This window comes from Macrotis lagotis, chromosome 1 (genome assembly GCF_037893015.1).
Source record: "Macrotis lagotis isolate mMagLag1 chromosome 1, bilby.v1.9.chrom.fasta, whole genome shotgun sequence".
In the NCBI taxonomy this organism is placed as follows: domain Eukaryota; kingdom Metazoa; phylum Chordata; class Mammalia; order Peramelemorphia; family Peramelidae; genus Macrotis; species Macrotis lagotis.
The window spans coordinates 444,322,402-444,336,277 of record NC_133658.1 but is presented as its reverse complement, the minus strand read 5'-3'; the positions used below and the strand labels follow the sequence as shown (position 1 = coordinate 444,336,277).

The 13,876-nt window shown below is 32.4% G+C and overlaps 1 protein-coding gene across 6 annotated transcripts in view; it reads left to right on the top strand.

Moving 5' to 3' along the window:
* RALGAPA1 (Ral GTPase activating protein catalytic subunit alpha 1) overlaps nucleotides 1–13,876 on the top strand; it is a 331,780-nt gene that overhangs the window by 202,052 nt on the left and 115,852 nt on the right. For all 6 annotated transcript variants that reach the window (XM_074213382.1, XM_074213380.1, XM_074213383.1 and 3 more), the window contains 3 exons: nucleotides 1,247–1,305; nucleotides 7,558–7,666; nucleotides 8,885–8,995. In XM_074213382.1, coding sequence (XP_074069483.1) covers nucleotides 1,247–1,305; nucleotides 7,558–7,666; nucleotides 8,885–8,995 — 279 coding nt within the window. The remainder of the gene's footprint in view (nucleotides 1–1,246; nucleotides 1,306–7,557; nucleotides 7,667–8,884; nucleotides 8,996–13,876) is intronic.

The following is a 13,876-nucleotide window of genomic DNA, read 5'->3' as shown; positions in this document are numbered from 1 at the left end:
AAAGATGTCAGAAAATAAAATTTTTCTCTAAACTATGGAGGTAAGAGATAATATTGTTTTAATGCAACAGAGTTCATTTGGGAAATATTAAATTTTTTAAAAAATCATCAAAATCTTTAAAATAAGCTATGTGAGGAGAATGCAAAACTCAATTGCTCTAGTAGTCAAAGGTTCCAAACTGACAATTTACAAAAGAGAACACATACAGTTGTGAGGCAACACATATCAGAAGCTAGGCAGTAGGAGCAGAGAAGACAGATAATTGAGATTTTTCATAGAATTAACATTGAAAGGACCAAAGAACAAGAAGTTGTTGGGCAGAGCAATGTGTATTTGTGTATATATATGTTTACATGTGTGCGTGTAATATATCTGTGTGTGTTTGTCCTAGATTCAATGGTGTGCTGGAGCCACCTCAAACCAAAAACTTACAAAAACTTATTGTTAAATTTTCTGTGTGAGCACTTAAACATTGGAAATGAGCAAACATTACAAATCATAATTTTTATTGTTTTAATTTCATAAACTCAAAGATAGAAAAATATTAATCATGTAGAATAAACATAAGAATGTACTTCCATTGAAGAAACTCCTCTGCCTATGCAGATCATCATTTGTACTTATTTGTACTTATATAATTTTCAAAAGTAGACAGGACATTAAAAAGTTAACCGACTTTTTACAAGAGTCTAAAATCCAGTTATCAGTTAGAGGTGGGTTTTGAAACCAGTTCTTTCTGACTGGTTCACTGGCCATTGTGCCATACTACCTCACTCTCTCAATGTATGAATGCATTATAAATGTTGAATATTTATTTATAACATGGAGTTCAATAGACCCTAAGTAGAACATTTTTTAGAGAAAGGTAATTATAAGAATGGCACCTTTGATTTCATTGGTATAATGAGCTCTCTGGATAAAAACATTATATCAATGTGAAAATTGATTAACTTGGAGTCATATATTAAATGTTACAAAGGTGAGACTTGAACCCAAGGCTTTCTCGATTCTAAGACAAATTCTCTTCATTATGCCATACTTATATTGCTTTTCTTTTAAAAGACGGTTTTCATGAATATATATACTCTTATGTATATATCTCTATATATCTCTTGTGTTATACAATCTCCTTTCAATGTGTTTGTATGAGTATATGTGTGTGACTATGATGTATATGAATACTCATTAGCAATAAAATATTTCATTTTATTATAGCAAGCACTTACCATTTTTTCTTTTATTTTAGGAACTCATAATCAAAACTGTGTTAAGTTCAGCAAGAGATGAACCCTCTGGTCCTGCAAGGTCAGTCAGATAGTTACTAATTAACAATTCTTAATTTATTTTGAACACTCCATTTTAAGAATTGACTCATCATAGTTTGAAATGTTCCATAATGAGCCATCCTGCATTATAAATTTAAGTCATTGTGAATGCTTAATTTACTATTAATCTTTAATCTATATATGACTCTTTACTAAATTAAGAGATTAATTTGGTTATTAGTTTATGGATTCTTGTAGCATTTTAAATTCTAATTCTTCAGGGATTTTTCAAATAATCAACTTTCTTGTTTTCTTGATTGGGTTGAAGATTTTCATATAGTATAACCCTATATAAATTTTATTTCTATGAATTATATTTCATAAAATATATAATATTACAATCAATTGCTGCTTCTTAATTGCTCTTGATCCATATAGAGTGAATTGCTCAGTCATACAACTATTAAGTGCCCAAAGTGAGATTTAGTTCTTCCTGAGTACAAATCAAACAAGAAATATATCCACTTTACCTCCCTGCTTCTCAAAACACATATAATATAGGGCCTAAACCCATGCCATGAAATTAAGACTGTCATGCTATACTGCCTGAAGTACCTAGTATTTGGAAATGAAAAGGATAAACAGGAATTTAAAAAAATAGAATGTAGGAAAAGGGAAAAAAAGATATGTTTATATAAGGAGTAGTTTATGGTATTGTCTTGGATTAGCAATATAATGTACAAAAAAAATTCAGTTGAAATTTAAATCAACAAATTGCTAGCAGTTTTCCTTTATCTCTATTTTTCATACTTCTTAATTTTAGACTATTAAAGACCTCATTTAATGATTAAAATTTATTACTAACCCTTTTGTACTTTCTGAGGCACTCCTCCTCTGGCTTCATGCAGACATGATCTACATCATCTGGACCAGCAAATTGATCAAATTAAATTTCATAGTGTCTTTGACTTTCAAGTCTCTTTCCCTCTTGTATACTCATGCCTTGTCAGACTCCAGACTTGGATTGCTCCCAGCATCCACCTATTCTGTTTTATCCATATGCTGCTGAATGGAATTGGAGAACATCAAGCAACTATGCTGACTAGGTACATTGTAAATTCATGTTCTCCATCCTCAACTTAGGCAGCTGGGTGGTGCAATGGATAGAATACTAAAGGGAACTAAAATCAGGGAATCTGAGCTTCAGTCCAGCCTCAGACATTAGCATGTTTTCCAGGGAGATTAAATGAGAATAATATTTGTGAAGAACATAATATAGCACTTCATTCTGAATATAGCAAAACTCTTTTACTCATCATTGATAAGTAAATGTCATATGTTTGGGGGGAAATCTGTTTTCTCAGTAAGCATATATATTTTGTCAGATTTTGTTGATTTTATAATTTTAAGTTTTCTCCAAGAAAAGTTATTTAACACATATTAAAATTAGGTTATTTAAAAAATCTTTTCAGAAAAATTTCTCATGAAAAGCCATTAAAATAAATTTATTCTGTAGTGCTTCATAATAAAGGGAATCTTATTTCCTGGAGGTGCTAGATTATTTTAGTATAGAACTCTCAATTCACTCTCCACAGAGACCATTCCCATCCTATCCTCTACTCTCTCAATTGAGGACGTCAACTTCTTACTTTACTGATCCTAAATTAAGGCTATTTACCTCTTTTTTGCCTCTGAAATTATTTGGCTCTTTTTTTCCCTCTCAGAACTCTCTGACACCATTCCTGACTAACTTGTTTTTTGTCTATTCTCTGATAATGAGGTGGTCCTTTTCTGCCAAGGATAATTCTTGATTCCATCTTGTCCTATCCTTGGCAGATTTCTGTCCTAGTCTTCTCCAATTCTTGTGCTTACTCTCTTTAAATTCTAATGTCTCCCTAATGACTGGTTCTTTCCTGAAAACCTTTCCCTGTACCAATAATTATACTTGTTATCATTGCATATCTCTCATTTTCTCAGCCAAGCTTCTTCAAAAAGCTGTTTATGCTTTTCTTTTCTCTGTTCTCACTACTCAGTCCTTTAAAATCTATCAGCCTCATCAATGGCCTAAAACCATTCTCTCCAAAATTGCCAGTGGGACCTCTTAATTGCCAAATTTAATGACTTTTTTTTAGACTTTATCCTTCTTGACCATTGTCTCCCTGGATGCTCTTATTTCTGCATTTTCATGACAACACCCTTTGATGTTTATCTTTTCACTTGCCTTAAGAGCTCCTTCATCTCCTTTGCAGGTTCATCATCTAGGTCATACTCTGTTACTGTGAATGTTTTCCAAGCCTTTGTCCTAGGTCTCCTATACTTTTATCTTAGTGACCTCATTTAATCCTGTCGTTTTATGGATCATTTCTGTGTCAGTCATTTCTAGATCTCAATATCTAGCCTGTCTTTAACTTGAGATTCATTATCATATCACCAAATACTTATTGAGCATTTCAAATTGGATGTCCTAGAAATATCTGAAACTGAACATTGTCTAAAGCAAAAACTATCTTTTCTCCAAACTCACTTCTCTATTTCTATTGAAGATATCCCCATTCGTCTTTCCTCACACATGTAATTTCAGTGTTATTCCTTATTCATTCCAGATCTTATTTTTACCTCCACAATATCTTTTATATCTGACTCTTGCTCTGTATTTATAACACTACCACTATTTACCATCTGGCATTTATCAGATCTCACCTCAGTTATTTTAGAGGCCTTCGGTGAAAAAAGTCAATGTATCCATCATCCTTAATTGCAGCTATGACCTTGTCACTTTCTTATAAATGATTCTTTTAGCTTTTAAAGCCTTTCACAATCTGGACCCAATCTATCATTCTAACCCTCCTACTACTCTTTTGCAGTCTAGCCATATTTTCCTTTTCTTCATTCTTTATACTCTATTCTATCTGTATACTTTTTACTAGTCATTCAATAGCATACTTGTCTCACTTTCTGTGTCCTTGAACTTCAAGGAACAACTCTGGAACTATTGTTTACATTGAACCTTTATGATCCTCTCAAGTCTCATCTCTTTCCAGATTCCCATTTTCAGATTCTCATTATCTCAATATTCTCACTCAATCTTACTCCTCTTATACAATAATCATTTACCTCCTTTTCTCTACTAAGATTGCTACTAGTTAATTTAGAGTCCTTATCACTTCTAAACTAGATTATTGTAAAAACCTTCTGACTTAAGTTATTTCCCAGTTCAAACTAACCTTCAATCTGTTTCCAAGGTAATTTTTGTGAAGCATAGGTCTTTAACGTATAACTTTCCTACTCAAGAAATAGTGACTTCCTAACCTTCTATGACATCTCTCTAACTTTTCAAAACGTATAGAACCTAAGTTCAATTTACCTTTCCATTCTCATTCTTACTTCCCTACCCACACTCAGCCACCCTTGTTATTCTTTTTAAGATGAAACGCAAGCATTGTCTTGTGCATTAAACCTTCTTCCCTCCTCAACTACTAAGCAGTATTTAACTGCTTTATGTATTTATTCTCTTTAGGTTTGTCTTGAAACTATTTTTTATATATACTTCGTATTTCTCCAATTAGAATGTAAATTCCTAATATAAAGTAGTTTCCATTCTTTGAATTTGTATCCTTATATCCTAACATAGTACCTAGCACAAACTCGGTGCTTAATAAATAATTTTAATTTATTGATAGAATTCTCCCTCCTCATCTTGTATTCAACTAACTTGTATTTCTTCTCTTTATATGTATATATTGTTGTGTATTCATTTATAGTACATTACTGTCATGCATGTATACATATTCATGCTACGTGCATGTGTGTATGTGTGTTTGTATACAGGGTTTATACAATTTTATAAGTGTGTTTGTGTATGTTTATATCTGAGCAAGCATAGTATAATAAATAGAAAGATTGCCTTGGAACCAAGAAGACCTGTGTCCAAATCTTTCCTCTGATAAATACTGGATATATATGACCCTAGATAATTCACTTAACATCTTCTTGCCCATGGAAACTTTATAATATTAAAAATTTCAAAGAAGGAACTAACTTGCTTTGATAAAAAATGGTTTCCTCAACTACAGATGTCAGCTATACTAGTGAAATCTCAAGTTCTTTCCTCATTCATATACATATTTGTGTGTCTGTATGTGTGTGTGTGTGTGTATGTGCATGTGTATTGTCTTTGCATTTATATCTCAAGTTTTAGCACAGTGATTGGCATATAGAAGTTATTTAAGAGATGTTACCTGATTGGTTGACTTGTTTTAATTTGTAACATTTTTTTTTGTTTTATACCTCTGTCAAGTCTAGATTTTTTAATAAACTAAAAGCTTTCGAATGGACAAACAAGTAAAGGAATGAATAACTAGGTTAAGAGTAATATGTGTATGACTATGGATGTGCTTAAATTAAACTATAACAATTACATCTAGTTCTTAGCCCAGGTGTACTTTTCTTCTTGTTGCATTTAAAAATAAGTCATTTCAGCTCTTTGACTAATATTTCCAATTTTCAATTTGACTTCAGATCAATAAATAGTTGAATACCAGCAAAATTAGCTATGAAATTTTAAAAAAAATCTAATTTTTTTAAACTTATTTTAAAATTTCAGTGTATGTTTCAAAACAACCACATTTTCTTTCCAGTTGACAACATTTCTTTTCCTAGGGATTTCAGTTTAAGAAATTTTAACAATACCTTTTTTATATATTTTCTTTTTCTGATAAATGTACCTGACAGTTGGGGGGCATTAATAAGAATGAATGAGATAATAACTCTTACTGGAATTGTGATATTTTTATCTTATGGATTAATGAAAAAGAAACTGTCATTGGAGTTAGAGGGCCTGGATTTAGATTTTTTCCTTGTCAGTTACTATTGCCTTTGACAACTTGAGCAATTAATATTATCCTCTAAGCCTCAGTTTCTTTATTGGTAAAATTAAGATGTTGGGCATTATATCTTCCAAAGTCTTTCTGCCTTTAAATTAAATAATCCTATTAAAATACATTATGGCTACAAAACTCTTCATATATTGATTTCCCCTAACAATCCTGTATTAAAAGTATTATCCTCATTTTGCAAATGAGGAAATTGAACCTCAGAGATAAACTGTTTGAAAATTAAGTTGAGATTTAATATTCTCTTTATGGTATCACTGTTATGGTAGAAGTAGTAAAATTAGTGGAAAAAAGAATTTTCAAAATTAACTTTCCATAAGATAATGAGCTTTAGGCATTGGTTTTTTTTAAAAATAAATTCATTATAATTCCTTAATATTAAATGATTTATATATGCTTAAGGAGAAGATTTGATATATCAAGGGCTGATAGGGCACCCAGCTTGGAATCTGGAAGACTCAACTTTATGAGTTCAAACTGAGTCTCAGACTTTTAATTGTTGTGGGACCCTGGGAAAATCACTTAACTCTATTTGCCTAGGTTCCTCCTTTCTAAAATAAACTAGAGAAGAAAATGTCAATCTACTTCAGTATCTTTACCAAGAAAACCCCAAATGGGATCATTAAAGAGTTGTACACAATGTAAAAACAACTAAGCAGCAAATGATATACTAGTACACTAGCACAGATAATAGAATAGTTTGCGAATTGCTATTTGTAGAGTACCATTATGAACTTCATCATAGTTCCAGGGACAATAAAATATCAGAAATTCACTTGGTAAACTCCAATTTGGTTAAAATAGAAATAAAATGCTAAAGTTCTTGTGTATTTTCAGGGAACAGAATTTACACTCTGAATGCTTTTTTTTCTTGAACTTCTAGCCATAAAAATATAAGAAATTGCCAAGTTCTAATTTTATTCATTAACCTTATATTTTGATTTAAACTATTTTGAGTATAGCATTGTAGTCTCTCTTAAAACCAATTTACCTGTTTGTGGTAAAATTAAAATATTTATATTTAAATGTTATAAAAATTAACAATCACTTAAAGGTTTTGGAAATATCTTTTAAATTATTGTAATCTGTAGTCCTGTTTTTTCTAAGGCCATAAAAGAAAATGTTTACTTTGGTTAATATATTGTCCTATATAGGTCTACCTCTCTAAAGGACAAAATAGCTTCTCTCAGGCTGCTGTAATTTTTAGATGGTTTTGTATTTATAGTTTATCAATCTGCTTAATTTTTTACATGGTTCAATTTCATACAACATATTTGTTCACCTAATTTCTGATAACATAGAAATCATAAGTCATTTATATATCATAAGTTCTCTTGTAGTTTTTATTTTATTTAAAGTCATATTTAGTTTTTTACTAATACCAGTTACCTTTTTTTCAGATGTGTTGCTCTCTGTAGCTTAGGAATTTGGATCTGTGAAGAATTAGTTCATGAATCTCATCATCCTCAAATTAAAGAAGCTCTAAATGTAATTTGTGTTTCCTTAAAGGTGAGACACTTTTCAAAAACATTTTATCCTATAACTAACTGTGGGAAACAGATTTTATTGCTATTGTTATTGTTTGGGGCATGGGGAAAGCTTTGTCTACAAACACTTTTCAAACTGGAATTAAAGGAACTACATTTTACAAAATGATCATTATCATTTTATCATTATAGTAAATCTTCAATACTACTTCATCCCTTAACAGTAACCCCAGCCCTTATATAATCAAGTTGTATCTTTTTGAGGACCAATTTTACCTTACCTTTCCTAACCTTCTGCTACATACTCAGATTACTTGTGAATGATGACACAGTAGAACCTAGCTATTTGGAATATTGGTAAAGCGTGATCATTTTTTTTCATATTTCTTTCAAACTTTCTTTTTCATATATTCACCTTCTTATATGCCATTCTTTTTTTCTAATCTCAGTTCAATATTGACATGAATGACTTCTCATTAAAAGATCATAAATATAATATTTCTATTTCTATTTGACTCAGTAAAGCTGAATTCATATGATAGCCAGGGCAAATTTTGATCACAACTGGGAACATTCTTCTAGAATTAATGTCATTGAGAATAGCAATGATTTTTTTTAAAAGTTATTGATACTTTGTTTTGTCATGACCTTAATTTCTCAGTTTCCCTCCTGCAACCACCCCCTAGAAGACTTATCCCTTTTGTTTCCTCCTCCTCTGCAAAAAAATGTCTGGAAAGAGGAGAAATATCTTATATATCTTACTTTGACAAATTAAGTTTGGTCATTATTTCATAGCATTCTGCTTGATTGTGTTTTTTCCATTCATTGTTTTATAATATTTTCCTGATTTTATTTACCTTACCTTTCATTAATATTCATTGTAGTCTACCCATGCATCATTATATGCATTGTTTGTTATGACACAGCAATATTCTACCTATTTCTAATAATTTAATTTATAGGTTTAGAAAAAACTAATTGAATGAAAACAGTTAATTTTTTCCCCATTATCATAGATAGGTTGTAAAGACTATAAAATGGTTCATAATCAGCAGTTGTTTATTTTTGGCTTAGTTGCACATTGTGTATATTTTTTGCAGCATCAGTCTTGTTAATAATAAGATTATTTTACAATTCCTGAGAATGTATGACTTCTCAGATGGCAGTTCAGAAACATATACTATAACATCCACATGTCAGTAGAGGGGAACAGTTCCTTAATTTTTTTTTTATTTTTCAGTTTCCTAATAAAACTGTAGCCCATGTGGCTTGCAACATGCTTCATATGCTGATTCAATATGTACATAGGCTTCAGATTTATCAACCTGATTCCCCCTTGAAAATAATTCAAGTAAGTATTTTTCCATTTACTTTTTAATCATGGTTTAGAAAATCTTGGGGTAAGGAAATGTCTTGGTTTGTTTTTCTTCAATTGAATAATTTAATTTTCTCTATAAAAATGACAAATCATTGAGGCAAATGAGTCAGGAATCTTATATTTACATTCCACTATGGATACTTACTAAATCTTATCTGTGGAAAACTCATGTAATATCTCTTAGCTATTACAAGTTTTCCAAGATTCCTCTACTAAATTTTAAATGGGTCATAATCTGTGTTAATCCTTGGATTTCCCACACACTACTTAAATAAATTATATCTATTGGATATTTTTGATCATAATGAAAACTGAAAAGTCCTTTAGGTTTTTTTTGCAAGACAAATGGGGTTAAGTGGCTTGCCCAAGGCCACATGGCTAGGTAATTATTAAGTGTCTGAGACCGGATTTGAACCCAGGTACTCCTGACTCCCAAGGCTGGTGCTTTATCCACTACGCCACCTAGCCACCCTGAAAAGTCCTTTTTGTAGTTTTTCATAAACAGTTTAATAAGTTGAATAAAGAGATTAAAAAGAACCTTTAGTGGAATAAATTTTATTTCTGAAATCAAAGGATTGATTATCAAATATCAGTGTGAGGACTTCTTCCACTGATGCAAATTAAAACTTCTCTACAACTTAATAGATGATTTTCCCAACTTTATATTTTAAGTAGTGAATGAAAATGTTTTAGCAGGAGAAAACAACCCCCTCCCCCCAAAAAAAACAAAACGATTGCAATATAGATCTAAGAAGTATCTGAAATCAAGTAGTAAGTCATTTTTTTTAATAAGTCAAAGGAGAAATCCCTGTATCTAGCCCAGGATCACAAATTTGGTCTACATGCCAGGGACCAGGTCAGGAACTGTAAAACACAGATAGTAGGGATCTTGTATTCAGTCTTCTGAACAGAGTTGAAGCACTGTTATAACAAATAAATTTAAATCTTAGCATATTTAGAAGAGGTCTAAGCAAGTAATACTATCAGTCTCTGAACCACTTCCAGCTAGCTATTTGGAGGGAGGCCTAGTAACTGTCTATTGGAGACCTTTCCAGGGGCAAGTTAGAGTTGTATTCTCTAGGCCTACACTAGGATCTGGAACTTGAAAAGTTCAGGAAGGCTGTGATCAGACCACTGAAAATTTGTAGCTCCCTTGATCTTTTAGTAACCTGTGAATGTGATACCAAGAGCACTGAAGATCATGCAGAGATGGTGTGGGACCACAACAGTCCCTCTAGAAGTGCACAAAATCCTGTTGTCAGAAATAAAGATAGAGAACAAAAGAGCCACTATGATACACAAGACACAAACTCAGAAAGAATAACTTTAAAATTCCTATGGAGTAAAATCTCAAGGAAAAACAGCTTGGCCACATTAGAATTCCTAGAAGAAATTAATTGAGACTTGAAATTTGAAGTTATAAATTAAATAAAAGCAATAGGAAAAAATACATAGAATAGAGATGAAAACTTTTGGGAAAAACCTTAGAGTGAGTATTAACAGTTTAATGCAAATCTGGCTGCATTACTTTGATACTTCTCTGACTTCTACCGTGCCCTAAGAAGCTGATTATTGGAAAGACATAATTTTGCAAGATCCCATCAGTCTTATTATTCTGCCTCGTTACTATCCACCACCATAAGTGTCTCTCTCATTGGAAGGTGGAACCATGAAGTCCAAAAACCTTCATTTAAGCAGGAGCCTTAGAAAATCATCTCATTCCTTACCCAACTGCATATTTTGGGATCTCTCTTCCCTCCCCTCACCCCCCACAGAAGGCAGTCTGTTAATCTTTACATTATTTCCATAGTATACATTGATCTCAGTTGAATGTGATGAGGGAGAAATCATATCCTTGAGGAAGAAAAATAAAGTATAAGAGATAGCAAAATTACATAATAAGATAACTTTTTTTAAAAAAAATTAGAGGTAATAGTCTCTGGTCTTTGTCCAAACTCCACATCACAGATAGCCCAAAATTGTGTCTGATTGTTGCACTGATAGAATGAGCAAGTCCATTAAGTTTGATCATCACCTCCATGTTGCTGTCAGGGTGTACAATGTTCTTCTGGTTCTGCAGATCCATCTCAGCATCAGTTCATGCAAAACCTTCCAGGATTCCCTGCATTCCCATCCCTTCTGGTTTATAATAGAACACTAGTGTTCCATAACACACACACACACACACACACACACACACACACACACACCACAGTTTATTAAGCCATTCCCCAGAAGGACCACTTAATTTCCAATTCTTTGCCACCACAAACAGGGCTGCTATGAACATTTTTGTACGTGATAATTTTTAGCCTTTTTTCATAATCTCTTCAGGGTACAGACCCAGTAGTGGTATTGCTGGATCAAAGGGTATGCACATTTTTGTTGCCATTTGGGCATAATTACAAATTGCTCTCCAGAAAGGTTGATGAGTTCACAGCTCTGACAAACAATGTATTAGTGTCCCAGATTTCCCACATCCCTTCCATTACTGATCATTGCCCTTTCTGATCATAGTGGCCAGTCTGAGAGGTATGAGGTGGTCCATCAGAGATGCTTTAATTTGCATTTCCCCTAATAATTAGTGATTTAGAGCAATTTTTCATATGACTATGGATTGCTTCAATTTCCTCATCTGCAATTTGCCTTTGCATATCCTTTGATGATTTGTCAATTGGGGAATGACTTCTGTTTTTAAAAATTTGACTCAGTTCTCTGTGTATTTTAGAAATGAGTTCTTTGTCAGAAATACTAGTTGTAAAAATTGTTTCCCAATTTACTACATTTCATTTGATCTTGGTTACAGTGGTTTTGTCTGTGCAAAAGCTTTTTAATTTAATGTAATCAAAATTGTCTAGTTTGTTTTTAATGATGTTCTCCATCTCTTCCTTGGTTGTAAACTGCTTCCCTTTCCATAGATCTGACATGTAAACTATTCCTTGATGTTCTAGTTTGCTTGTAATATTGGTTTATTTTTTGTTTTGTTTAGTTTTGTTTTAGTTTTTGCAAGGCAATGGGGTTAAGTGGTTTGCCCAAGGCCACACAGCTAGGTAATTATTAAGTGTCTTGAGGCCAGATTTGAACTCAGGTACTCCTGACTCCAGGGCCAGTGCTCTATCCACCGCGCCACCTAGTTGCCCCATAATATTGTTTTTTCTGTCTAAATTCTGTATCCATTTTGATCTTATCTTGGTATAGGGTGTGCGATGTTGGTTTAATCCAGGTTTCTTCTAATTTTTTCCCACTTTTTATCCAAGAGAGAATTTTTATCCCATTCAATAGCTGGACTCTTTGGATTTGTCATGCAGCAGATTACTGTAATCATTTCCTGCTATCGCACCTAGTCTATTCCACTGGTCCACCACTCTGTTTCTTAGCCAATGCCATACAGTTTTGATGACTGTTGCTTTATAATATAATTTTATATCTGGTAGGACTAAGCTGCCTTCTTTTGTACTTTTTTTCATTAAAACCCTGGAAATTCTCGACTTTTTTTTAAATTTTTTTTTTAGGTTTTTGTAGGGCAAATGGGGTTAAGTGGCTTGCCCAAGGCCACACAGCTAGGTAATTATTAAGTGTCTGAGACCAGATTTGAACCCAGGTACTCCTGACTCCAAGGCCAGTGCTTTATCCAGTATGTCACCTAGCCGCCCCAACTTTTTATTTCTACATATTAATTTTCTTACAATTTTTTCTAACACATTAAAGTAAATTCTTGGAATTTTGATTGGTAGGGCACCTAAACAAGTAGTTTAATTTTTGTAGAATCGTCATTTTTATTATATTAGCTAGACCTATCCATGATTAGCTGATATTTGCCCAGTTATTTAAATCTGATTAAATCTGAGAAGTGTTTTGTAATTGTTTTCAAAAAGTTTCTGAGTCTGCCTTGGCAGGTAGTCTTCCAGGTATTTTATATTGTCTGAAGTTACTTTGAATGGGATTTCTCTTTCTATCTCTTTCACTGCATATATAGTCTCACATAGATACAGATATAGATATAGACATATAGATATATAATAGTAAATTTTGAGATTTTATGAAGGTTTATTTTATATCCAGCAACTTTGTTAAAGTTGCTAATTATTTCTAGTACTTTTTTAGAGGTGTTTTGGGGATTCTCTAGGTATACCATCACGTCATCTGCAAAGAGTGAGAGATTGTCTCTTCCTTCCTAATTCTAATTCCTTCACTTTAACTGGGGGTTTTTAATTTGCTCTTTCTCTAATTTTTTTAGTTGTATATTTGGTTCATTGATTTCCTCTTTCTCTAATTTATTCATGTAAGCATTTAAAGATATAATATATGCCTTGACAGCCGCTTTGAGGAATCCCATAGGTTTTTAGTAATTCTTTCTATAATTTGTTGTTTGATCCACTCATTTTTCAAAATAAGGTTATTCAGTTTCCAATTACTTCTGGATCTATATCTCCCTGGCCCAGTATTGCACATGATTTTTATTGCATTGTGATCTGAGAAAGATATATTCACTATTTCTGCCTTTCTGCAATTGATTATTAGGCTTTTATGCCTAGTACATGGTCAATTTTTGTATAAGTGCCATGTACTGCAGAGTAAAGGTATATTCCTTTCTATCCCCATTCAATTGCTTGCATAAGTCTTTCATATCTAGGTTTTCTAACAATCTATTTACCTCCTTAACTTCTTTTTGGTTTACTTTATGGTTAGATTTATCTAAATCTGAGATCAGGAAGTTGAGGTCTCCCACTAGTAGAGTTTTGCTGTCTATATCTTCCTATAGCTCCTTCAACTTCTCTTCTAAGAATCTAGATGCTATACCATTTGGTACATAGATATTCAGTATTGAAATTACTTTATTGTCTATGATACCTT